This window comes from Aplidium turbinatum, chromosome 13 (assembly GCF_918807975.1).
Source record: "Aplidium turbinatum chromosome 13, kaAplTurb1.1, whole genome shotgun sequence".
In the NCBI taxonomy this organism is placed as follows: Eukaryota; Metazoa; Chordata; class Ascidiacea; order Aplousobranchia; family Polyclinidae; genus Aplidium; species Aplidium turbinatum.
Window position 1 is genome coordinate 18,615,115 of NC_137484.1, and position 27,761 is coordinate 18,642,875.

Below are 27,761 nucleotides of genomic sequence, written 5' to 3' on the forward strand. Positions count from 1 at the left end.
CGTAGGCTTATGACCAGAGAGGGGTTCCAAAGATCCAGGGACTCTCGTTTTCAATCAATACATGCAGGCTACGCTTCAAAAAATGCAAAACAGCTCTTGCTTACTTTATTTCTACACTACGGTTTTACAAAGGTGATCTTTAGGAAAACAATAGCCTACGATCTAAAAACTTTCGTTGCAAACAGTACTTAAAAAAAAAACAATGCAACGACGAATCGATTACTTGAGCCGCTGTGATGATAATAATGAATCTATTGGTACTTACTACAAACTTTAACGAGAAAAATTACAACTTTGATAACTCGAAATTTAGACTTTTTGTTTGAGTTAAGAGCTGACAAGGAGAAACAGTTGCTTTTTTTGTGGTGAAACAAAAATAAAATCCTTGCATTGCAAAGAAACAACATCAATAAAAATAATTTTGGGTCAAAATGACAAATTTCGAAATTGTGACAAACTTTTCTTTCAAACAGTTTACTCAAACCTTTCTTAAATACAGAAATCAATTCCCTTTTGTGTAAACGCTTAGTGAGATCTTTTTGAATTATTTATTTATCTGGGAAATTTTGCTGTTGTATTGTAATTTCATGGCTAACTTGGAGTTGTGAAATTTTAAATGACTTTTGTTGGAAATTGCAGATTAACGTAACTAGTTTTTTATTCATTGAAGTCAAAATGATATAAAAGTTGTAACGTTTGCTCTGTTTGCTTGACCAAGACAGCGAATCAACCATTTTTTTACATTGATTCAACGTCTGTAAACGCTGTAGTCTGTATTCAACATTTGTAGTCTGTAGAAGTTGAATCAATGTAATATGTTGTTGATTTGCTGCCTGGGTAATTGGGTATTTGGAAAGCTTCAAGGAAATAAAAGACATAAAAACTGGCTTTTATTCAAACGATCAGTTGTTGGCAGGATGTAAAGAGAAAAAGCAACGTGCACGTCTCACGTTTATTACTTGTAAGGAACAAGTCGTGCAACTAATGATAACCCAAAGTTAACGTTGAGATTCACACTCAGAGACTGAGCTGCACTTGGAAAAGGAAATATAGTTTTGCAGCAGCAAGTAATCTGATTGGCCACTTTTTTACTATCTTATTGTGGTTGATGATGAAATGACTGAGGCCCTTCTACTCTGGTTCGAAACCCAGCTGAGCTAGATATTGCCAAACAAGGCTTACACCACGATTTACCTTTTAATCATGTTGTAAAATTAGTGGAAGTAATTTCTACATAAAAGGTGGCCAAGAGAAAGGAATTGGTTACTCTACATCTACACCAAGTGCAATGGTATAATAGGCACTCGACAAATGCCTCTACAAGTATGCGAAACTTCCAAAAATTACCTATCAAAGGCTTTGTCAGTCCGAGGATAAAGACTCAAAACCAACCATCCTTAATTATACAGTATAATGAGATCTCTGGCTATTTGAACCCCGATCTGAAACCAAGCAGGAGATTAGCTTATTGTATAGTAGTCCGTCAGCTATGTTAATTCTGGCCTGAAAATGTTTTGACACATTTATCCTTGATACAAGATCTATCTTTTTACTGTTTGCTTAGAAATGTTGCAATGATTTTAGGTTTTATGACAATGAAAAATGCGCCATCATCGACGGGTTCTCTCTCATCGACAATGGAATAAGTCTTCTTAGAGCGAGACGGCATGGCCGATTACCAACATAAGATCCACAGTCCGCTTGTAGCAGACTTTCACGTTAATAGTGTTTTTTAAATTACTAATTCGTGATAGCCATTACAATAGCTATTTGGTCGGTTAACTATCATGATATTTCACCGAAACAAAGCAATCAGCTTTCATCGAACAGGAAAACCTTGCTATATTTGCATCGAATGAAGGCTGCGTCTTAACTCATAAAAGGCTACAAATCAATCGCATTGGGCATGGAGTGGCGTAGCGGATAGCGGTGGCACTTCACACCACCGCCCGGGTTCGATACTTGGTGCTGTCACGGGAAGTCTCATAAACGGCTACAATCGCATCGCAAAAGGTTACAAATAGGCTAATTAATTTTTCAGGCTATTGCTGAATTGCCTTAAACACCTGAAATTTTCAAACGTTGTTGAATTGGAGTTATTTAATTTTGTGATAGGTTTACTAAACAGGGTTGATCTGCATCTGAAATAGTCAAGAATTGAAATTAGAAAAAAAAAGTTGACAATTTCTTTGTTTAACCAACGCCACTCTGATAAGGCAATTTGTCTTTCGCGAAATCCCTGGCCTATCCGTGCGAAGAATGTTCTATCAAACATTTGAAATCTGATTGGACATGCACTGATCGATGACTTCATTACCTATAGGCTACTCCATTACCTATCGAAGTCTAACTACTGTATTGAGAAGTCGATGTTTATATCGTAAGGGTAGCCAGACCTCATATAGGTTTTTCCCAGTTTAGCCAAAAGCGGCCGGAAAATTACCATGTACGCCACTTTAACACAAACAAGGTTGACTGCACGTAATAATACTGAAAAGAATCACAACCATAATTACGCTTGCAACGATTCTTGCCATGACCTGTGAGTTGATCCAATGTATCAAAGACGTAAGCTCAACTAGATATAAGAACTTGAAAAGATTCGCTTGCAGACATAGGTCATAATTTCACTCGAGTTCAATTTTCACACCAACTCCCAATCACCACGCACCAACAAAGGAAAAGAGTTTTCAGTTTGAAAAATGTTTTCAATTTTATTATAAACATTATAACGAGACGGCGCAGCAAAAAAAAAAGACTTTCTACTTCAAGATCAAAGTTTGCACTCATAGCATCGGAACACAATAAATACAACACAGTGAAAGACGGAGTTTCGAAGTTTATGATTGAAAGTAATAATTTGAACTCGAATAGAAAAGCAGGTTCCCGCGTTCACTTACTCTTTTGAACCTTTTTTCTGAAACTTTGTGGAAGAAATTGAACATTGGTATGTAGGTGAGCAGAGCGCAGACGGATATTAGGCTACTAGTTTAGAAAATCTGAATTTCAAAAATTCATAAATAGGAATCGCTCCATCAGTAGCTATGGAAAGCAAAAAAAATGTTAGTAAAAAATTACACAAAACAAACAAGAACTCTACCCATTGGGGGTTATGCAAATAAGGTGAGCCATCGGAGCACTCAGATAAAGTCCTACACATTTCCCACTCATTGAACACATGGACACAGAAACTGTACAAAAATACATAACAAACAGCAAGGTTTTCCATAAGCCTCTTCTGGAGCAACCGGACGGTGTAGAAAAGTGGAAAGTATTGCCAGAAAAGAATTTCAAACAGCTAATCCACAGCGTCCATGTCTGTGTAGCACAAACCGGGGTCACTAGGTGGTGGTCGAAAATCTGTGTTTTCGTCTGTAAAAAAAAATTGATGAAGCATCAAAAATACCACCTCAGTTGAAAGAGTCAATTATAGAGGACTCGATTTTATAACTTCACTTAAAAATCTTTTTCTAAAAACTGCATCAAGCTTGCTAGTAAAACGGCGTAAAAATTTGTCACCAAATTTTTGTAATTTCTTTTAACTTGCGTTGTTGATCAGTTCAAGTGCATTTTAATACAGCACAAAGCAACTAAAAAAAATCGGTAATAAATGGTAAAAAATAATCCTATTATTGTAGAAGTTAGTCAACGGAGTTTATCAGACCTTGGTTTTTTTTTGCAAATACGTTCACTCGGTGCAACTATGCTAGTTGAAGTATAAAAATTATTTTGCAATAAACCACCATCTTCAGACGACATGGGCTTCGTTTCAAAATAATTTTATACAGGTCAACTTCACATCAAGCTATTCGACTAATATACCAAATCGGCTGCATAGCGGGGTGATGCGAGACCTGGTATGGCCTCAAAAGGGCGCAGGTTCGACACCGCTCAAAAGCATGCGGCTGTATGGCTGATGGTTGACACGAAGATTGGCTTCATTGCCTTCCCACCCACTTAATCTAAAACATCAACCGCCAGTCGTGAGAATGAATGCAACAAAAAAATAAATACACAGAGAAAGCTTCAAACAGCAGCGTTGCTAGCGGTAATAACTTCGAATTCACCAACCTTTATCATGAGATACGGATTTCAACGGAGCGTGATCTGGGAGAGGTTCGTCCGAGTTCTCTTCCGTGTTAAAGACCTCCTGCAACAATGCCAATCAGTGACGGGTCGAGGAGCAATATTTAAAGCGGAGAATAAGTTTTGGTGGATAAGGTGATCAGCCAAGTCTAGCTAGTTGCGGAAAAAGGAAAAATACAAGTTGGCGGCACCAACTTTGCACCCGTTGTCACAACATAAGCTACTTACGAAAAGAAAAAATTCCGTTGGAAATATACTACCACATGGTAGGCGCCACTGGACTTTGAGACTAAGATTTGCGTTAACTTACATCATATTTGATTAAAGATTGATCAGTGTAGCAATTCATCGTGGTAGTTTGTTCAGTGTTGTCATTGTCGCCAGCGGTGCGGTTCGCTTGTTCAGTCAAATCACTGCTTTCCATTGAACTTTCGCTGCTTGTCTTCGAGCGAAGTCTCAGTGTCGACTGAAGGCGCTTCTCCACATGCGATGAGTGGTCGGTCTCGGTTTCTTCATTGTCAACTTTCTCTTCGGATATTAGAGGCGGCATTCCGACCGGAAAAGCGCCGGTTTTTTCCGGTTTGATCGGGCGGAACGTTCCTTCTTTATGAAACGGTTCAGTGCCATTCTCAGGCCAAGGTGACTCCTTTTTTATCGTTTGCAAAGATGAAGGACCAGCGCTGGATGTCCCGGCTATATCGTTGATTTCTACATTAGAAGACTGGCGAGTTGGTAAGCCTGCACAAATATCAAGTTTAAATTCTTTTATAGAAGGAAAGAGAAGAGAGATTCTTTAAACAACCTTCTTCAACTTGGTGTTTAACGATTGTTTTACTCCAAAAATCTTGCAGAAAATAGAACAAGCAACACTATAACATCCATATGATCAAAAGATAATTTGTGATTGTACAAATCGAAAAGCAACCTACGGGATTCACCAAAAAAATTAGACAACGCTGTGTGATTTTAGTTATGCTGACTCCATATGAATAAGCATCAATACACATTACACATACACTGCAATCGAATCGTTAAAAAGATGAAAGCTAGTTCGGTAGCTTACGTATTTATTGAGATTAAAGCTTTCGCAGTCATCAAAGTAGCTTCTTCAGTTATTTTGATCAATTAAATTTAAGATAAAATTTTCATTGAAATTCGAAGCTTACTGTTTTCGCCCATTTCATCTTTCTCCATTTTAACAGGAACTTCTCGAGGCATATTCTGAAATTGTAAACAGGGTCATGTTATGAACAGAATAGACCCTCAAGTACGAGAACAAACTCATGCACCAGTGACATTGGGCTTCAGTGCTGAAGACTAAAACGGTTCAGTTTCGAAAACGTTTGCTGAAGCACCCATGAGTTTGGTATCTGAAATCATTTTTTAACTCAAAGTTTGGTATAAAAAAAAAAACAGCCAGTGTGGTCAATCTGTTGATCTTTCAAACACACGAAAATTAATCACACAAAAAACCTTGTAGCGGTGGGTTTGGTAGAAAATCACATCCGCAAGAAGTCGCTGCACAAGTTCGAACACGTAAAAAATCAAATAAAAAGCAACTTCAGCGGCAAACACTACCTTTGGTACCGCGGCGGACGTCTTTCTCTTTCGGTAGAACATGACGTAGGCTGCCTTGGTAACCACTTGCTCCTCAGTAATCTTCATCACGTGACTATCGTCACACACGCGCCAACCTTAAATTGAAAAAAGTAGTTGAACTAGTCGATATTAAATCTAACTTAGCTGTTGATCATCTTAGATCATATTAGGATTACTCAACCTGCAAATCAGCCCTTTTTTAGGAATCAACTTGGAATGAATCAATGTAAAAAAGAACCGGTTTGTAGACTGGGTGATTTCATGCGTTTGACATTAGACCACATACCGACAGTTGACTGCGTCGAGTCCTCAAGTTCGGGCAATCTCACGCAGGAAGTGTAGTGTCCCCCAAATATTCCCCCGTGGTGGTTCACGACGGCGAACAAATCGTACAAGAGCCTTTCATCGGGTGGCTTGTTGATGCAATATGGCGACATGTCCAAGCCGCTGCGAGAAAGGGGTTGTTTCTTGCCTTATTCAGCTCAACTTTTGTTTACAAATAGCTATGTTTTTTATTAACTACAAGTCTGCAAAAGTAACGGCTCTAAAAAAGCTGGTAATTTCTCACACGATTTCTGATCAAAATGAAATGCTTCTCTAAAATTGAAATAAAAGTGAGTCTGTAACTGATGGATTCATCGGTAGTTGGCATCCGCAATCCAAGCAACAAAATCCGTCATTTTTACATCAATAACACTGACGGATTTTGCTGTCTGAAAAGTTGACTTACTTCACAGGAAAATCTATGAACATATCGATCTTGTCCCTCCAAAGATAATTCTTAAACGAAAACCGCTTCAGTTGAACGATCAATATGTCGGGTAGTTGCCACAGGGACATTTGCTTGGTGGCCTCTTGATGATCTTTGCACTTCGGGCAATACCTGGACGTTGAAAAATAGGACGCAATAAAATAACACAGGAAAGTAGTTTTCTAGAATAAGATTGTTTGACAAACGTACTGCCTAAGATGTTGATGTAAAATGCACCGTACCAGCTAGCAACATCTGTCTTTTTGCATTGATTTAACGCCTGCAATACTATGGCAGGGCTACCTCAGCAAGCAAAATCCATCTTTTTTACATGCAGACGTTGAATCGACGTAAAAAAGACAAATTTTGCTAGCTAGGGTATCCTTCAGCATGGTATTTTCAACAAACCTTCCACGGAAATAAAAAAAAAACTTCAAATCTCTAAATCATTGCTGCTTCAAACTTACCAAGCTTCCTGCGGCGCCAACACTTCAGGTTCGGTGAAGAGCTGGACGCAGTCGTATAGATTAGCTGTCGAGGTTGGCTTGATGGTCTGGCCATGGTCGCAGTGCTGTGTGACATGACGTCATATAAATGCAGACAATGTATTTTGCACACAACAGCTGCTTGTGAAGACATTATGAGAAAATGCATTTTCAGAGGTCTTTTTGCAGAAGTTTAATAACAAAAATGAATGAAACGTCGCGCTGAATTATAAGAAGATTGTCACTGCCCTCGGTAGAAGACAAATTGTATTTTGTTGCGTTAATTTAACAAGAGATAATAAACTGCAAGGTTACAGCACTGCAAATAGGCCATTTCGAAAGATACCAGCAAACATGCGAGGAAAACTAACCACTAACTTTGATCATTATACATTAAATTTGATAAAGATTTTTGTGGAAAGAGTTTAGAGTAGACGTATCGGTAGGCTAAAAAATCCCGACTTATGATTAAATTCTTCCGTGTACCAGAGCCCTGGGTGTGACTTTGATATAATGCGGCAGCCGGATATCCGTCTCCCAATCCAAAGCGATCAACTTGTATCGGGATAAATCGAGCGTCTCGTCTGGGTCTGCAAAAAATTAAACTAATGTGAAGTGTCATATCCCAGACAACAACTCAACTGTTTTTTACATTGATTCAACGGCTGCAGATGTTGAATGAATGTAAAAAAACGACTGATTTGCAATCTGAGATTATAATACGAAAGTGTCGTTGAAACTTTTTTGCTTTTGTTGCAATTTTTGTGGAGCATTTATTAAGCAAATCTTGAACAGCATGTACTCTGAAAATCTGCTTCGGTGTGACGTACAAGACGTTGGAACCGCAACAAATATCGGACAACTTTATAAGCTGGCAGATACCTACAATCAAGTAATGATTCGATTTTGTGACCTTATTCTTACGTTACTTTGCACAATCGTAACGTTGCAGACTAAAAACTCACCGAAATCTTCAAGTAAGGGTAAGTCGGACTTTACACTTCCATTCCAGTTCATGTTATTCAGTTGAAGCGGGACATCTAAGACAATGGAGAGGTTAGCAGAGGAAAAACGGGAATTTGGAAAAGGATAATTTTTGGAAGTGGACATTATTAAGAAATGTTTTGTGAGAAATGATAAAGGTAAAACAATTTTATAAATCTGAAACAAAGACTTGATAACAAACCATGGTACATAAGCAGCCTATGTTACAACAGGAATGATCATATTTAAAAAGATTAACGTGAACTATTTGTACTTTTTGTTTGTCGTATCCAGGCTTACACCTGGTGGTTGAAGATTTAGATTAAGTGGACGGGAAGGCAAGGAAGCCAATCTTCATGTCCACCTTCAGGCATGTCTTTAAGTGTCCTGCCAAAGACACAGCCGCATGCTCTTGAGCGGTGTCGAACCGGCGCCCTTTCGATTGCCGTTCCAGGGCCCTCACCACTCGGCTATGCAAGCCGACGAAAACTATTTGTACTGAAAAAGCACAACGAAATGGTTGTGTAAACAACCGCTTCCTGATAAAACTAACCCAACCCACACTCGCATTGTATTCACCTTCAATCGTTTCCATTTCGTCTTTCCTTGAATTGAAATAAACCTCAAGATCAACGGATTGCCTGGAACGTAAGCAAATAGTTAAGTTTGTAAGCACAAACAAATCCAAAAACTCCCACATAAAAAAAACATTTAAGCAAAGCAAACCTTTCAAGAAAAAGATCAGGATTTTGTCATGTTACACGTTAGGAACAGTACGTTACGGAGCGCGCAGCTTTGCTTTTCCGCCAACGTAAGATGCGTCAACTGCCAATTTTTTCGCCTCCCGACAAGCTTGCTTTAAACAACTTTAAATCACGTCACTGCTCTATATATGACCCATAAAAAATACAACTATTTGTACATAAAAAAACGTAACCCTTTTAGTGTAGCGGACAAGCCCCCCCCCCCAAAAAAAAAAACGGGTGTAGCGTCACACCTCCATGATCTAAAATGCCTAGTAACACGCAAAATATCGTTACCGGTTATTCACAGAACTCCAAAACATCAAAGCTTTGATACAATTGTTGCTAAATAAAATACACTAAAACACACGCATGGCTTGCTTAGCACCAAGATTTGAGTCAAGATTGAAAGTTGTTTGAATTGTTCACTTACGAGGCTTGGTCGACAAGTAGTGACTTGACGCCTGTGTAGGTCGCCTGCGATTGTGCTACTGAGGCAATGAAGGGAAATCCAACGAAGTCTCGATACTTTTTGCATACTTTCTTGTGCTGTACCCAGTCCGCGCGCTGGCATTCCCTGTGCGAGGTAAATGACATGAAAGTTACTAATCCTGTTCTTAAAAAAATCTTCCAACAAGATTACAGAAATCGGTCCATGTTATAGGAGAGGCAAAAATTTGAAGCTTTATTTCAATCCGATGAGTTTCCTACAATTTGATGCCAAACATTGAGCTGAAATGTTCGGAACATGTCAGATGTAAAACCGCTGTTTACTCATTAAAGTTTGCAATGCGGTAATATCAGTTACACAGTTACAATGCGGTAATATCTAAAAATATGGTTGCTCAACTAATTCACTTGATTATTTTCGCACAGTCAAACGTTTACTGGAATGTTATATCTACCTGATGATTTGACAAACGCTTCAAGAATCAACGTCTCACAGGAAAATGTTTTGGTTTTTGCTTTGACGAAAGTTCCTATTGTTAGCAACTTAACAACTCACTGGTCGCAGTAGGCAGTTCTCTCACATTTGGTACACCGCTTCGTTTTCGCGTCGCTTGGAACTTTCTTGCAGTAGTAGCAAGCAGGTGATATGTCAGGAAATGTAACACGCTGTTGCACGATGATCTCATATACAGGTTCGTTTGCCTCTGTCGGCGATAAGGTTTCGAATCTGTGGATTGAGGATTGTTTTAGAAAAAAGTTTTGTCCATGAGAAAGTTAAGAGTTTTCGTCTATAAAAACGTTTAGAAAGGACAAGAATAGTGAAAGTTAAAGAACTTCATCGAATATGCCTGCGACAATGAGAAATAGAGGAGTTGCAGCAGACAACTGAGTGACTCTACAGATGAGGATCAGGATGCGAGATGAAGATCAGGAAATGGGAAGAGAATCAGAATACGGGATAAGGAGCAGGACACGGAAACAGTGTACGTAATGAGGATCAGGATACAGCTTGAGGATAAAGATCAGGATATAAGATAAAACGTTGATCAGGAAGCAGATGAGGATCAAGATACGAGATGAGAATCAGATTAGGGATGAAGATCAGGTTTCTTTGAAGCAAAGTAAGAGAAAATACCTTTAAAGACCGCTAACATTAAACTGGGTGCAAGGATTGAATGCAGGTATTTGAAGCGTACAGTTCGAAATGCGTTAAGAAATAATTGTTTTACGAAATTTACATGTATTGGTCACAACGGCACAGCGATTACTTAAAGAATGATTTTTGTTTTACTTTTAGCTTGCGACAATACAGTATAACTTTGATGAAAACTTACACAAAAATAGTGTCAGAAGGCATAATCTTATCTGTGTCTGAATTCTCCAGGAAAAACCGATGTATTCGATTTCGATAAACTTCAAACATTCGAAGCTGAAACAATAAAAATAATAATCCTACCAAAAAATAAATAAATTTTCATCTCACGGAAACGTATTTTAAAAACACAATAACGCCGATTTCGCAGGGAGTAAAATGGAATAGCTTGTTTTTTGACCAGACAAATGAAACGTAAAAACTAGAACACGACTGGAATAAAAATTTGAAAGTAAATTTTCAGATAAGCAATGCAAACACATTATTCTTGCCTATGCAAAGATGACAGCAGCCGCATATTGCAAAGTGCTTTTTCTCTACGTACCGTACAGTATATGGTCGTTTGCGGATAATAGAACATGTCAAAAAGGCAACATTCAACAGTTACATAACCGACAAAGCCCAAGTTTATATCAAACGATTGCTTACCCTTTCTACGTCGCACGAGGCAAATTTTGCGACTTGGTGTAGCATCTCGACAACCCTGCCACCGCTCTTTGCTATGCTGACTGTAAGCTGGGACAAGAATAACATTGGTTTGATATAGAGAAAAGATCAACGAGTAATGCAATGCACATTGATTCAACGTCTACAGACGTTGATGGTTACGTCTACAGACGTCGAATCAATGTAAAAATGAAGGGTTTTGCTGTCTAGGTGTAAATGCAAATGATGCAAGCTTTTAATGCATTTTTTAGCAATTCAAATGCTAACTATAGCTCAATGCACAACATCGCAAAGGCACTATCCTACCTTGACCGGCAATTCCGTGATGTCTTTTGAAAAGAAATACAAGCTGATTGTTCTTGTGGCTTTCGGCAGAGGAACAGATAGAAAGAGAAATGGATCAAATTTTGTCGAATTCTGAAAGAAATACGACCAATTTCATGATTCTGACGGTGAAAAAGTCTCCCAAGAAACAAACGTTCCAGTGCTTAAAAAATATAAGCAAGCTTCGAAAATCAATTTTAAGTCAAATTTTGTGAGATCTCAATGCGTTGTGAAACTGGAAGTTAGTCATAAACAAACATAAGTGTGCAACAACACAACATGTAACATTATAAAAAACAAAACAAAATAGCAAACGTTTTCGGCTATACATACAGCCGTTTTTTTCTTTTCTTTTTAAAGGCTTGATAAGGGATATGCATAGCCGAAAACGTTTGATACTTTGATTTTTATAATGTTAAATATTGTGTTGTTGCTCAGTTATGCCTGTTTACTGTTGAAAAAATTAACCTCTCCCAAATTGTATGAAGTTAGTCGAGGAAGACTTTACTTTGTTGCACTGAGGGCAAATTAGCTTCGACTTGAACATCCCATGGAAGAGATCCACGATGAACGAGTCGTTCCGTGACGTATGTAACTTCCAGCTCTCCTCTGCCACCATGTGGTCTTCTCGGCCCTCTACTTCCGGAATCTAAAATTCGATTTAAGATCTTAAACCTAAACAGCAAAATTCGTTATTTTTACATTGATTCAACGTAAAAATAACAAATTTTGCTGTCTGGGGATACGGTCGCCTGCAGTGACGTCATGCTGACGCGGTCACATCTCTTTCAAACAGAAAGCAAAAATTGTCCTTTTTACATCACCATCACGTCTGGTGACATTGAAGCTATGATAAAGCGGTAACTTCTACTGGTTGGGGAAGTGAGGCTGGTTACGTGACAAACGAGTAGAAAGTAAACAAGCTTTTCCAAGAACAACTTTCATAAACTGACTGCAGAATACCTTCGCAGCAGCAAACTTTAATTTTTTAACAGGTTTTATTTCTATAGTTAGGTTGACTAGTGTTTATTGCCAGAGAGCAAAGTCTGTCATTTTTACATTGATTCAACCAGGGATTCAACGTCTGTAGACATTGAACCAATGTAAAAATGACGGATTTTGCTGTCTGGGTTGCTAATTAAACACCACTAATCCTTGGCAAAAACGCAATTCACTTCAACGGTCATAACAATTAATTGAAAGGTTTCAAGCCAAAGTATTGATCAAGAAAATGCGTTTTTAACCATTCAGTTTTGTTGAACAACATTCAAACGAGTGGAAAACCCAGCAGCAAATCAAACCTTTATATTAATGTCTGCAGACGTTTAATTAATGTTCTGATTTACCAGCTAGAAAATATAAGACCAGACGAAGAGGTGCCGCGTTTGTGAATCTTTTCAGACAGCAAAATCCGTCATTTTTACATTGATTCAACGTCAGCAGATTTTGATTTGCTGTTTGGGGTGCTAACCTCGTAGTAAGGTTTCTGTTTTATTCTGTTTAGATCTTCATGAAGCTTGTCGAGCAGAAACGCCATGAACTCTTGTGCGTCGTGTTGCATGTAGTCGATGAAACGCGGCTCCTTTTCACCAACCGTCAACTGAAATTCGGGAAAAAGTTACTCCAGATTCAAAATCCACCTTTTTTTACATTATTTTAACGTCTTCAAACATCGGCTTTGCGTGGAAGTGAAACCTTTGTGAACACTGAACATCCCAGGCAACAAAATCCGTCATTTTTACATTGATGCAATGTCTACAGACGTTGAATCAATGTAAAAATGACAGACTTTGCTCTCTGAGATGCTTAAAAAAAAAACTGTTTAACAGGAGAATGAATGCTCCTCCACCAAGCAATCACACGGTGGCGGTGGGATGGCGCAACGGATAAGGCGTTGGCTTTCCGATCATGCCGCCACCATTATGCAAACCTGGTTGGCTCCGGCTTCAGCTGGTTGTTGAAAAACACCGCTCACCTCTACACAGGGTGTAATAAATTTGGTGGGCACAATTGCTGCAGGAAAGGCGGCCGAGAGAAAGGAACTGGCCACCCTACTCTCCTTAGTGCCGAAGGCTTAGTACAATGAGAACCTTATCTTCTTATACCCGACACTTGAATCAAGTATGGGACCGCCTTTACCTTAATCAATGACGAGAGGATGGAATTTTTTTCTTTATTCATTTAGTCTTAGTTTATTGTACTGCGTCAGAACCTTTTCAGTGTCTCACAAAGTTTAACTAATTACAAATCTTTGCATAAAAAGCAGGTTCCTCACCCTGAACTTAGAAGAAGCATAAGAGGAGAACAGACCACTCCAGAGCTTTTGCACAACGTAGGCAAATTCCTCGGCCATCTTCCCACTCATCCCAAGAGGATTATCCTGGTTGATGTCATCCACGTAGCTTTTTTCTGGAGTAAAAACAGATTTCGAAACTTAATTAAAAAGCTCCGAAGATCAACAGAGTAAAATAAATAAAGATGTGATGTGTTTTTAATCTTCACAAAAGAACGTTAATCAAAATCCGGTACTCGACACCTTTCGCTGTTGCTCTGATTTAATAAACAGTTTTGAAAGTTTTTTTTCAATAATAATAAAAACAATTTATTCTTCACCCACTGGGTGCAATAAAAAAACAAAATGTAGCTTATGCTCGTATAGACTCAAGAAATAAAAATTGAAAAATTCCTCATCAACATCGGAGTCGAACTGCCGTCAAATGAGCTCAGATACAAGTACAACAAGATCGCTTACCTAGAAAGTACTCCCGCAGTTCCCTTGTGTTGGCAAGCGCTTGCAACACGCTGTTCATGAAGCAAGTGTTTCCAAGGTTATCCAGGCCTGTCATGCATAGAATAGTGTCCTGTATTAGGCGTTACGTGCACGCAATATACAATATACATACATATTTGCGCAGTGCGCATGTAAACGCATAGCATAATGTCGGTAATACGAATTTTATTTTGAGCCCATTGTGTTAACATTCAGTAGATTGCGAGTTACAAATATGCAACACGACAGGTGAAAGCAGCGAAAGAACGTATAGCCACCGATTGCGTGGCACCTGTCTATTTTGGCAAGCCAATACATGTTCTGCAACGACACAGTTGTCATCTTACCATGAGTGTTCTACAGTATATGCAATCTCACCACTCGACCACGCACGATATGTTTAACTAATAACTACCCAGACAGCAAAAGCCTTCATTTTTACATTGATTCAACGTCTGCAAACGCTGAATCAATGTAAAAATGAAGGATTTTGCTATTTGGGCAGCATGCATCGTCGATGACTAATCATATAGATATTTAAGTGTCAAAAAGCAGGCAAAGTACATAAATCTTAAAATGGCACGGGCTAAACAAAATAAGTGAAAAAGAAACAGAAACCTAGAAATTATTAACAGAAATCTTAATCACCTGTGTAGCCAGGCTCGACTGAGGGACGGCGTATTGTTGAAATGGTTGGCTTGGTCCAGACACGTCGAATGGTAGCGTTCGGTGATGTGCCTGGTGATTGACAGAAAATTACGGTTTTTAGCTCAAGGCATTCTAGTAGTGCGCATTCTGCCCTTAAATCGATGAAGTTTCATATTAAAGCATTGCTGGATTTCAGCTCTTTTTGTTTTGTGCGTTGAAAGTTAATTTAAAAACATGAAAATTCGAGGGTCATCAGAAAAAGTGCCTCAGAAATTGGAGGGTAATCAAAAAAAGTTGCCACAGAACAACCCAGACTACAAAATCCATTATTTTTACAAACGTCTGCAGACGTGGTAAAAACGATGGATTTTGTTATCTGGGAATGCACTTACATGTACGATTAGAGGTTGTTTCTTTATCTTCATCAGTAATCATGGCATGATTATCGCCCGATGACAACTGATCATGATCAGTACATTGGACGGGATGGCTGATGTCCTCTGAAGACGATCGATCGCATGAAAATGGAAATTTAGTTAAAAATCAAAGTTGACTTTAATTGCTTGCAATTGTTTCAAAAATTGCTTTTCATTAACACAGAGTAGTTTTTTTTAACCAATCTTAAGTTGAATTTATTTTGCAGTCAATAAAAAAATGCTACCATATATGAGCGTACCTGACTTCATACTAGGTGCTAGGAACTCAGCCCATTTAACTGTTTCTTTTTTAGTAACTTTAATTTCCATTAATTTTATCGAGACGGTATGAGAACATTTTGAAGGTACAATCTTTCCACTGAAAAACATAAATTGGATTATATTTTATGTTAAAAACAATGTATTTTGCTTAAAAATTAGTTGACCAGCAAATAAAATCAACTGGCATCTCATGTGAGAAAACGAAATAGAAAGACCAACCGGCCCTTTCTCAAAGAGAAATTCTAGTATTCCTAAGCAGCGTTCATGAATCACAACCAAACGAGACTTACTTTAACTTTACGTTCCACAGAAGTAGAACATCCAATGAAGTGCCGTGCTCAACATGGAACTTTTCATCACTGAAAGATCAAATTGTTATTTATTGGAAAGGCTTCGTGATAAAGTACTCATTGGATTACTTTAAAATAAGGTCAATTACTTGTTGGTTCGGTTGTTGGTGCGACGCCTATAGCGACTCAGACAGCAAATCAACCGTTTTTTTTTTTACATTATTTGCATAAATGTAAAAAACGGTCGATTTGTTGTCTAGGGAGCGACCAGATGTATCTTGTCAAAGCACGTAATGATATGCTCGAATAAAGACAACAATTTTGGTTTCCTTGCCTTTCAACGCACCTGGTTCAAACCAAATCCGCCCCGATAGCTCAGTTGGTTAGCGCGTGACTTCTGGAACGAAGAAGCTTTAAGATCAGGCGGCGCTGGTTCGGCTCTCGGAGTGTGCGCTTGAGCAACGCACGTTAAGGACTACTTTTCATTCAGCGGTACCTAATGGATGGAATAATTCCCAGCAACAAGACTTCAAAAATCGGAAACTTCACTCTGCCAATCTCGGTGACCGGCCCTGCGTCAGTGATTCAAAGCCTCTACAACAGTGGTTTCCAACCTTTTTGTTGTCACGGACCCCTTTAGACAAATTATTAATTCTGCGGACCCCTGCCTAAATTTTGCCTGAAACTCAATTAACATACTATTGACAATTGTAATAATTATGCTACTCAACTACTGTAGGCTACTGTGTCATATTGAATTGCCGCTATGACTCCTGCGGCAAATATCAGGTTAAACAGTTGCTCATATAAGAAAATGAATGAATTGTTCAAGAAATGTCAGCAGTATTTGAATATTAAGGTGACCCAAAGTGCCATGCCAAAACTTTTTCAACGTAAGCAAATTTAATGAGAGGGCTGTTGTTGCCTTTCCTGAACTAAACGACTGAACTGGGCTTGAGTTTTTGACAATGCAACACGCATTTCATCTTCAACGTCCAGGCGATTTCGATGTTTAGTTTTTATTGTAACAAGAGCTGAGAATCCTGCCTTGCAAAGGTAAGTGGTTATGAATGGTAACAAAACAATAATCGCTTGATTTGCCAAGAATGGGTAAGTTTGCAGTTGTGCGCACCAAAATTCTTCCACAGTTTTTGAATGAAATTCAATGCGTAATGACTCTTTTGATCTCAAATCAATTAGGTCATCTTTACTGAGATCATCATCGCTAATGTTGCTCAAGTCAAAAAGAAAAGGATTTCGAATCCATGTTTCAACTTCCTTCGGCAGGTGTTCTAAATTAAAATAACGTTGAAATGAGATTTGCAGGGTTTCCAAGTGTGCGCAAAATTTATCTCTCAAAGAGATCAAAAGAGTACATTCTCTTTGAGTTTCATCCATCAAAATAAGATCTTCTAACATTGGAAAGTTAGCGTAATTACCTGCTTCCAATCTGCGTTTCCAAACCGGAAACTTGGCTAAAAACGCTTTCAGTTTTTCAGCTGCATCAATTATTGTCACACCTGGTCCTTGAATGCCACGATCAACATTGTTAATGTGACCGAAAATATCGGCTAAGTAGGCCATGCCATATAGAAAACTTTTACTCTCAAACAATTGAGAGGAGACTTCCTTTTGCTTTCAAAAGAGTTGATACCTCATTTTTTAGCTGCTGCAGTTGTTTTAAAACTTCTCCTCTAGATAACCAACGTAGCCTACCTCAGAATGATACAAAAGTACTTCGTAATCTGACCCTACTTCTTGACAGAGCGCTTTAAAAGTACGGTGGTTTACAGCTCTGCTTTTGATGAAATTAACAACTTTCACGCAATTTTTCAGAATTTCTTTTGAGACTTGCTGGTAAAGTTTTTGCTGCTAAGGCGTAGCCTACCTGTGCAAGAAGCAATGGGTAAACAACCACGCAAAGAGCTTCGTTTTTTACTAAAGCAGCAAATCCGGATTTGTTTCCGAGCATAGCTGGTGCTCTATCCCAGGGGTGGGGAACCTTTTTAGTATTGCGGGCCACATAAAATGAGAAATAACACAGGCGGGCCACTAAAAATTTCGAAATTTTATTTACAGATAAAAAATGCAACGAAGACAGTTAGTAGACAATGATTTATTTCACTTTCACAGCTAGTGGGATGGCTGAAGGTTTTTATTTTTGGTGAGTCATGTGATGTCTGCTGACACGGAAGATGTTGCAACTCTTAATTGTAACTCAACTCTTAATTGCAACTCTTAATCTTCTATGATGGATTAACTAGTCATAGAAGCCCATTCGCAATATACCGAGAATGCAGAGCCTACTCTTTTTTGAGCTGTTGTTTCAATATATTTTGGGTAAAGAAATTTTGACGCGGGCCACATGGAACAGTCACGCGGGCCGCATTTGGCCCGCGGGCCGCAGGTTCCCCACCCCTGCTCTATCCAAACATATAGAACTTTTTTTTCCAAAATTCATTAAGGTAATCACGATTCACGGACCCACAAATGCTTTCTCACGGACCCCCAAGGGGTCCGCAAACCCCAGGTTGGGAACCACTGCTCTACAAGTATGCGAAACTGCCAGGATTAAGCTCTGCAAGAAGCTTTTCCAGTCCGAGGATAAAAAATCAACCAATCAAAATCTGGGTACTTTTGGCTCAGCACTGACCGAGCGAGGTGAGTATGAAATTTCCGCGTTCCGCTTAGCTTTAAAAATTAAAATTTTTCTTTTGAGTTTATTTTGAATCGTTTATAATAAAATGGGGAAAAAGAGCTGAAAAAGAAGATTTCCAAACGTGGTAATTCTATTTGCTGGGAGCCTGGGAATAGCTTTTGTACAGTTACTTTAACCAAAACCTGATATTGAAAATTGACATTGCACCAAATGTGGGTGAATTTGAACGTTTTTACGACCTTCTCATGAATCCAAATAGCTTCAGGTGTCTCCGCTGAAATTTGGCAAAACAGAAGTTTTTCTAAACAGCTCTGATCTACAACTTACGCAGTTTTGAACGAAATCTGCATACAGTCCTCCGCAAAGGTGACATTGGTGCACCATGGGTCGAGGTGCGGCACGTACAACGTGAAAACAATGACTTCAGCGCCCTGGAATAAAATGCTTGTCACACGTCATATTTAAATACAAGAAATTATAACAAAAAGTAAAAAAATTCTGTTCGGTAGAAAACTACTTAGACTTTAGAATGACCCAAAAAGAAAGCCAGAAAGGCGAAAAAAGAAAAACCATAACCCAAAAAAAGAGAAAACATTAGTTCTTAAAAAGAAAGCCATAAAATTATTAGAACGATTGGAATTTTTCTTTTGCATTATCTTTGTACATTAACGTAAATTACTTACCACTTCATGCCAGTTATTTTTGACCCATGATAAATCATGCGATCTGCTGTTATGCGGAGGTTTTATTGGGCTAACTTCAGGCGAACTATCTGCCAAAGATAAACATCAAGTTGACAATAACACAAACATGTTCGTAAAACTTCCGCAACATTAATAAACGTTATTGTAACGCTATGCCAATGTAAGCTTCGAAAAATATAACACTGCTTTAGTGCTTTCAAGCAAATATATAAATTTTTAAACAAAATAAAAAAGAATAACAAAAACAACAAAAACAAATTTAACCCTAACTGAACAAAACACTTAAACTTCGTGCATTGCAATGTAATCGACATGCCTTGAAGCTATTACAAAACTTTGTATTTGATTGAAAGACAATAATGACAAATCATTGCAAAACACGTTGATTTTTCTTCAAGGTACGGTAGCATACTTTTCCGATCTGTGTGAGTATTTACAGGGCGATTTCCACCTTTAAGTATACCATTCGCAACCATGGTACCTGTTGCCATAGTAACATTTGGAGATTGCGTAGCATTGTCTATCTGCATTTCCTTTTCAATTTCGTTTGATTCGATAGTCTGAAAATAAAAATTACAAATAAATTCCAGCCATCGATTGTGGAAGAACTATTTTTATAGACTACGTAGCGCCACACGTTAGTACTAGTCCAGTTTTAATCCGGTCATGTTCCCGTACCGAGGGAGGCCGGATTCACCTCCAAGTGCCGCAATCGTCTTCACACCCTGCCTCCACGTCGATCTGTCTCTCTTGTCCAGCAATGTCCGACGTTACTGAATAGTATTTTTGTCACGCTGATGGTCGGCAGTTGTGGTAATTAGAATAAGTGGATGGGAAGGTAAAAGTCAATATTCGTACCATAGCGACCTATATCGGCGTTAGCGAAGTTATGTCAACGCGCAAGCTTCAAATTTGACTGGAGGCCGATCTGTTACGCTCGATAGCGATCCAAAGCTTGAGCTTGTTGAATTTCTTATAGAAATTATATGTGTTTTGAGGAAAAGCTAATAATACTTGACGGCTAACCTAATTCAAAATAGTATAAAAGTGGCTGAATAACTCGTTCTTGCAGTATACTTCATTATTGCTGTTGAATTGCCATTAGTCACAGCCGTGTGATATCAACAAAATGTAAAAACCTAGAAACGTAGCCGCGACGGTCAACCGATCCCCCATTAAAATTAGCAGGCATCCAAAATTATGTTTTAATAGTTTTACAACGTTTTAACACCATTGCAGTTCATGTTGAATGACGTTTGCTCCCCCAACAATTGCTTTCGACTAAAACTTTCCTTCTTTCTAGCCACGCCAAGTCAACCTTCTGCCACAATTTTTTCATGAAGCTTAAAAAAACATAATTACCAAACTGACATAAATAAAAAGTATAAAAATGTTAGCAGAAGATAAAAATAATCAGTTTGCAACTTTGTGTCAACAGCTCAATAAATGAGATCAAAGTTTGATGTTAAAATTTTTTATCTTATTTTTCTTCAAGAAATAGTTGCTATTTTGATAATTATTACAAAAGATTTGAATTTCTTGACACCGAAAATACCCAGCAACCAATTATTGTAAACCTATGTCGAGTAGTCATGGAGATACAAGTGAATTAACATATTGGTCAATAAGCAAAAAATGAGTGCTCGCACAGGAAAACTCCACCCAGTGGCCTAATGTCACCCGGTCATATCTCAAGAACAGTACCAGATATCAAAATATCTTTATTTTTAATTGTTTGTTATTTTGCGAGGCCAATAACATATGTAAAAACAAACAAATTCTGAAACATTGGTCTATTCCCCTTATGCAAATAGACATGGAATTTCCGAGCTCCTACTTTCATCCTGGATAAGTTAATGACTAAAATGGAAAAACTTGATGTAGTATTCGAACAGCAAGACATTACGAACAGAAAATTTCAGCTTTTTTATGCAAAAAGGAACTGACTTCCATTTGAGTCTCCTCTTGGTTTTCGTCGTCCTTTTTTTCCATCTTTTCTGGTGGAGGTTCAACGGGTTCATCGGTTGGTACCAGAGGTGGGAGGATGTCGCCCTGTTCAAGTTCCACTTGTTTCTATACATATGGTTACACAAAGTTTATAATGAATGACATGACCGCGTTTGCGCATTTGTTTTTCAACTAAAACCTTCACAAACCAAACCACGACGAATGCCATGACAAACAACCTCTGAACCGTTGAAAGTAAAACATGTCAAGCTATGTTTCTTGGCAACCGATTGTACAGTAGCAAGAATACACCAGTGTTTCGCATAGCCTACTGCAGTTATGGGTACAAATTGGAAGTAATTAGTTATTTTCGCATAAATCAGGAAGATTACGGCAGTTGTATGAAGCACTTGCATGAATTGAACACAAAGCACCAGTACAAACACAACCTGTGACACGACTTTATGCCTTGGGGCTAATTGAAATTTTTTTCCAACAATCATAAGCTAAGCGAAATGTAATGCTGAACAGTGCAAATGCGCGAAGATCCAACGCCAAATACGGCAGTGCAAAATATTATATTCAAAGTTTCAGAATATACCGCTACGAAATTCAATGATAGAACACAGGCAACTGTAGCTTGTCATACAGTGCGAGTACAGTGGCTTCCATACTTATCATAATGATAATCCCCTTATTGAATGGTCCTTGCCTAAACACATCTTTCAATACATTGCACCCAATGTTAAACGCGCCAACACAGCGCATATGACATGATATCCAGCGTCATCATTAGGCAACTCGTACAAGTACGGTATGCAAATCCATGAAATAATCTCCTTCAATACAGCTAATATAATGATTGTTCGTATTTTTATTGTTTATACCTCACATTTCAAAGGTTAGTTATACATTATACAATGTATCAAGGTTTTGGTGTAATACAAATTACAATAATACTGAATCAAGTAATGTTGGTTTAAATTTTAGTGTTGCGACAAAGCGCACTACCTTTCACAACTTTAAAAAGTGGAAATTTGATTCAAAACAGAAAATGACAAATCAAAAGCAATGAATTGTGAAATAGCACAATCAAACACAACCAACCTTCAGAGCAGGCCAACACAGCGTCGGATCCTTCTTTGGAATGATAATAATTAGACGTTCATCATTCTGGATTCTCTGGGCTTCCTTGGCTTTCACTTCCAAGAAGAACGTCCAACCAGATTGAGATCCATCTAAGTAAGCAAGCAATGAGATATAGCTGAAAATTGATTTCTTTATGTAAAAATTAGAGCAAAACGAAATGCCATGATTGATTGTGCGTCTTCAATGGATTTGCCTTTGGTGTGCCGTTGCATGTGAAATAAACTTTTATAAGATGAATACAATCCTATGAAACAACTGTACAGCATTCGTTTTAAGCATCCTATTTTCAATTGTCCTTCAGTGGCAACTGGCTAGTAGACTGCTTCGTCCTTAAGTTGTCTTCCTAATGGGAAATTGATCCATGGATAACTTTCAATTGTGTCCCTTCCTATTTCAAAATGGTGTTGTTTATGTTTGTGACAAACAAACTATGATTGATTGACAATCAGCATAGGGCGATTTAGACATATCATTAGAGGAACATTCCCTTTAACACAAATCAAACCACTGGTAGATCCTTTTCTTTGAACTTATATTTATTAGTACAGCAGTTCAAACATTTTAATGTAATATTCCATATAGCATACGGTACAACAGCGTAAACATGTTACATACCAGCTGGTTTTATAGTGCAGGAGCAATCTGTTAGGGCTACATCAAAGCTTTCGAAGTCAAGGAGAGGCGACTTTCGAACAAAGACAATATAGATATCATGTCCACGTTGGGACCAACTCATTTGAAACATATCTAAATTCAATGAAACTGCATTAGTTGCTATATAATATCAGATCGTGCAATACAAAATAAAATATATATATAATAAACATTGCAGTGAGATTTTTATGTAATTTTTTATTGTAAACAAACTGAATGCAACTTACCAATTTGAAACGATCAAACTTAGTAAAATTAAAATGCAGAAATACTAACTAACTTTTCATGTTTTTTTGCAAAGTCATTCCAGGTCTTTTTGTGGTAACTCCTCTATGGGATAAACTGGTGTCCTGTTGAGTTGTACCTTCTTCCGTCATATCACATGTCAGATAAATCTTATAACTATAGCATTTAAAAAAACTTTTTGCAATTGCAAAATAACCTACTGTTTGCAAAACACTTCATAAGATCTAACAGCATTGTACAATTAAGTTCTACGATTTTTTTGGCATGCCAACACTATTTAAAAGATAGTACAATGGGCCTTTGCCCTTTAGTAAATATCCTCCATAATGAAAGTTGTTCATAATATTATAATACCTTGGTGAACATTTTTCAGCATGGAATGGGCAAACTTTTTGTGAAGAGTGTTATAAAATGCCATTTGCACTGCAATGCAAACTCTACACTACAGCGTAACAAATTTTTGCATCAAGTATAATACAGAAACAACAATATTTTTTAATCTTTTAATACAAGGGTGTCCAAACTTTTTCTCAGCGGGGCCAAGTTTGATATAGTGAAAGTGCCTGCGGGTCAACAATCTTTGACAATTTTGTTTTGCGTAAAGAAATATGCATAACTTATATTATATACATACTGTATTACTGATATCATATAATTTAATGTCATTTTCATGCAACAAAGCAATACGCAAATTTAAAAATTTTATGAAAAGTTAGGCTGTATTTATATGTTAGCCTATCTGCTTTTCCATCAGAAATTAACACATCCAGAAACTTTGTAAATCATGTCGGTATTAATGTGAAGGATAAAACTGATGTCTTGATTTCTATACGTATACCCATTACCCAGGTTGGTGACAGACAAGCACAAAATCTCACTTAGGTGAGAGTAGCTCAGCTTTGATCCCAAGCGGTCCTTGTTCAAGTTTATACCCGAGAACATTATATGCTCACACAACTACGTTGAATCGAACAAGCATAACTTTTTCTTTGCAAACTTTTTTTTATCCAGTTGCTGGTAAAAGGACATGAGAGACACTCATGTTTTAATGCAATAGAAGCTCCACCAAAAAAAATAACACAACTAGCCTACTGGCATACAAGTGTAACTTTCCCAGACACCATTAAAAGTTATTTTCATTTGGTACAATAACAGAAAATCCTTCAGAGAGCATTAGTAGAAAGAATATTAGCAATACACACAATAACACATTGTAGAACTTTTAGAAATTAGCTTAAATTTAAGAGTACATGATGAAAAACTATCCCCATAGAATAAAGAATATAAATACAAACATTGCAGTGTCTAATAAATTACTCACAAAATCATGAAAGTCATCACCCAGAAAAAGTATGAATAGTGAATACAAGAGGACAAATTTCAGATAGCACTGAGAAAAGTATTTAAATAAAGCACTATTTCAAAAAGTTCATTTTTTTAGGTTGTAATCTAAAGGCTAATTCACCTATGTTCATCATGTTGGTGAATGACATTCGTGCTTAGGCATGGTAAAAAGTGCCTTAGATTAAATTGTTAAGACAAATTTCTAGACATTATATATCATAAGGCAATCATTGGTTTACTGTTGAACCGCAGGGTACAAGACGTCCTGTTGCAGCCGATCTGTCACAAGGACATCTTACCACTAGACGACTTGATACGTTTAACGCTTTCCTATCGTAGCATGCTTGTGGCTTATTTGGCTCAAATCTTGGATATGTATTGATCTATTTTAGGAAACAGAAACAGAGTAATTTTAATACTTCTAAATCCGATATCGATTGATTGCCATTGTTTTAAATATTGCACCATCGATGACAAATATCTAATACTGATCGAAACATAAGCCGCATTTGCTAATGGAAACTATTGCATCAAATAATTTCATACGGCATTGTTCTTTTTACTTCAAAGCCAGAAAATGCATGATAATGTTCGGTAGGGTAACATCAAATTGATGCAAAAATGAAAAAAATGAGAATGAGCAACAAATACCAATGTTCATATATATATGTATACGTTTGAATGACATATATACCATATTTACTCAATTGCAAACCTTATATGATATATATTATAAGCTTTTTATTTGTCATCATTTTAGCATTTAGATTTGGAGACAGCTTATATTTTTGATCAATATTAAATGAAAATTAAATATAGTTAAATACTATCTAAACCCCTGACAGCCTGTTTCACCTAAAGGAGGATCATCAGAAGGTCCTCTTTGAGTAAAGAAGTCCATCAAAAAGTCCTATTAATCTATTTGAAATAGATTATATTTGAATAAGGACCTTCTGATGATCCTCCTTTAGGTGAAACAGGCTGTCAAGGGTTTAGATCGAAATAACTATATTTGATTAAATTCGCTCTACTTTGCTTTTTTGCTTAGCATTGAGCACTTTTTGTAGTACAGTATTAATAGTTTTCATTGTTTGATCAATATTAAATATTTTTCATCAACAATACAATTTTAAAATCATCAGCAATCAGCAGGTATTGGAGTTGGAAGTATTACAATTACTCTAATGCTGTTTTCTAAAACAGGTGTGCAAGGTTCAAGCCGAATGAGCCACAAGCATGCTACTACGATAACTAAAGAAGCGTTAATCAGATTAAAATTGTGTAATAAAAATTGTCTATCACAACATTTTTATGATTGCCCTGATGTGTTGTTGTAAAAAGTTTGGTGAAATATCTAAATGCTTACTTATTGGCAGTAGGCTAGTGCTGGCAGTAAAAAAATCAATAATATTTTTAGTAACGATACAGTGTACTGTCAATGTTTGCAGCCCAACTCATTAATCCCCCTATCAAATCTTTTATTTCAACTGGACCTTCAAACTCAACAAAGGTCTTCAGTATTTCAACAGCTTTTTGAGAGTCATTACCTTGCTTGCAGACGACAATGATAGGAACAGGTTTAGTTGAATTGTTTAATCTTGTGGATGCATTCTTAATGGCTACACAAAGTGATTTAAAGGTGTCATTTTCTGTAGGCAAGAGTTGTTTCGACCCATCTTGTTTTATTCTGTTGCTTTGTGCCTTAAAACATTCAAGCACTTTTATTGGTAAGTTTGTAGTGTTAGGTAAACTGCAAATGTCCATTTCAACAGCTTGTCTTACATCTACTAAGACATGAGGAAGTTTTGCATCCACAAATTTACTCTTGTACTCAAAAACAGTCATTCGTTGTTCATTGGGTAGAAGTTTTAAAGTCATGCATTTATCACTGGCTGCCATTCCGCAAAACTTCTCATAATCAGGAATATTGTTTATAGTAATACTTGGTTCAGTACCGCAAGCAGGGCAGTTTAATTGCTGGCCTCTTAATCTGATATTTCTGAATGTCCCACTAAGTCCGTCAAATACAAGTAGCTTTTTGTGGTAAGAAGGTTCAGCTCCAATAATAATTTTTATGGCTTCTAAAGATTGAATACAGCCAATAATACCAGGGATAACACCTAAAACACCACCATCTGAACAGTTGGTAACAGTTTCTGGCAATGGCGGATTTGGGTATAAGCATCGGTAACATGGCCCATAATCTTCATCATCTTTTAACTTATAGTGATAAATAGTTAATTGTCCCTCCCATCTCAGTGCGCTGCCAGAAACAAGGGGCTTGTTGGCAATAACACACATATCACTAATAAGATAACGAGAAGGAACATTGTCTGTAGCATCAAGAACAACATCAAATTGAGAAATTATGTCTAAGGCATTTTTATGGTCCAACTGCACGTGAAATTCTTCTACTTTTACATGAGAATTTAACTGATTAGCGGCAATTGCAGCAGAAGTTGCTTTGTGAATTCTTTTCTTCACTCTTTCTTCAGTATGAAGAATTTGCCTGTGCAAATTGCTTAATTCTGCTTCATCATAGTCCACAATTCCAATCCTTCCTACACCAGCAGCCACTAAATATTGAATGGCTGGACACCCAAGGCCACCGGCTCCTATGATCAAAATAGAACTATTGATCAGGGCAAGTTGCCCTTTAACCCCAATCTCTGGCATGATCAACTGACGACTGTATCGAAAGACCGATTCTTGATCCAGAAGATCATCTTTCTTTTTGTTCCCATTTAAATGCAAGTCAGCCATCTTAATCATTAAATAAAACTTAGACAACTTGGTATTGCTTAAAAAAAGTACCGGTAGCCAACATGTGTATAACAGAGCTTCTAAGCTGGAGCCCCGGAGCTTAGCATTTTCAAAAGAAGCCGGAGCAGTATGCAAAATTCAAGTGGAGCTGGAACCGGAGCCAATTTTTTGATAGACTGCTCCAGCTCCAATTAATTCAATGAGATGCTATTGGCTGATTTCACATAATTTAACAGGAACCCATCACAAATAGATAATTGTTGTGCGTCTGTTATTTCAAGAGACTTTAAATTTATTCGAAAAAATATGGTAATGGAGCTGGAGCAGTGGTATAAGAGAGCTCAGAAGCCGAAGCTGGAGCTATGCTCTGATAAAAGAAAGCTCAGGAGCTGGAGCAGTTTTATGTTTAAACCGGTTCCAAAGCCCTGGTATATGAAACAGTCAATTTTGAAATATCCAGCCACCCTCAGTAACGAGGTGTCACCCGATTAAAACTGGATTACTACTGCAACATGATGCCATCTGGCCCAACTCAAACACATAAATTACGTAGTATATAGGTATTTGTATTTCAGTTTTTTAACATGAAAAAAACAAAACAAAAAACAATTTAAGCTAATCCCACTCAACAACTTCAAAATTATTTTA

The 27,761-nt window shown here is 37.5% G+C and overlaps 2 protein-coding genes across 2 annotated transcripts; both read right to left on the reverse strand.

The window, feature by feature from the left end:
• Positions 1-2,695: 2,695 nt before the first annotated feature.
• Positions 2,696-23,047, reverse strand: LOC145782071 (ubiquitin carboxyl-terminal hydrolase 19-like). Its single transcript, XM_082593806.1, has 31 exons — positions 23,041-23,047; positions 22,722-22,853; positions 22,065-22,195; positions 20,958-21,083; positions 19,423-19,570; positions 18,990-19,078; positions 18,634-18,737; positions 15,648-15,716; positions 15,336-15,454; positions 15,052-15,159; positions 14,660-14,749; positions 13,994-14,080; positions 13,517-13,650; positions 12,713-12,841; positions 11,750-11,890; positions 11,224-11,334; positions 10,900-10,986; positions 10,433-10,527; positions 9,655-9,825; positions 9,082-9,225; positions 8,485-8,546; positions 7,887-7,961; positions 7,408-7,511; positions 6,904-7,007; positions 6,416-6,568; positions 5,972-6,132; positions 5,665-5,780; positions 5,253-5,307; positions 4,397-4,824; positions 4,072-4,150; positions 2,696-3,372 (listed from the first exon to the last, which is right to left on the reverse strand). Exons 1-31 carry the CDS (start codon positions 23,045-23,047, stop codon positions 3,299-3,301), a joined length of 3,633 nt encoding a protein of 1,210 aa, XP_082449932.1. The 3' UTR covers positions 2,696-3,298.
• Positions 23,048-25,380: 2,333 nt separating this feature from the next.
• On the reverse strand, positions 25,381-27,113 carry LOC145781706 (adenylyltransferase and sulfurtransferase MOCS3-like). The gene has a single exon (XM_082593376.1). The coding sequence runs from the start codon at positions 27,111-27,113 to the stop codon at positions 25,764-25,766; it is 1,350 nt and encodes a 449-aa protein (XP_082449502.1). The 3' UTR covers positions 25,381-25,763.
• Positions 27,114-27,761: the final 648 nt, after the last annotated feature.

What these genes read in the sequence shown, in the direction of transcription:
- LOC145782071 (XM_082593806.1), bottom strand. An exon ending in TACTCACACAGATCGGAAAA is followed by an intron (nt 19,079 to 19,422) that starts GTATGCTACCGT and finishes TATCTTTGGCAG; the next exon opens with ATAGTTCGCCTGAAGTTAGC. An exon ending in CGTCCGCCGCGGTACCAAAG is followed by an intron (nt 5,308 to 5,664) that starts GTAGTGTTTGCC and finishes TTACAATTTCAG; the next exon opens with AATATGCCTCGAGAAGTTCC.
- LOC145781706 (XM_082593376.1), bottom strand. Translation starts at nt 27,113, where the DNA reads ATGGCTGACTTGCATTTAAATGGGAACAAAAAGAAAGATGATCTTCTG.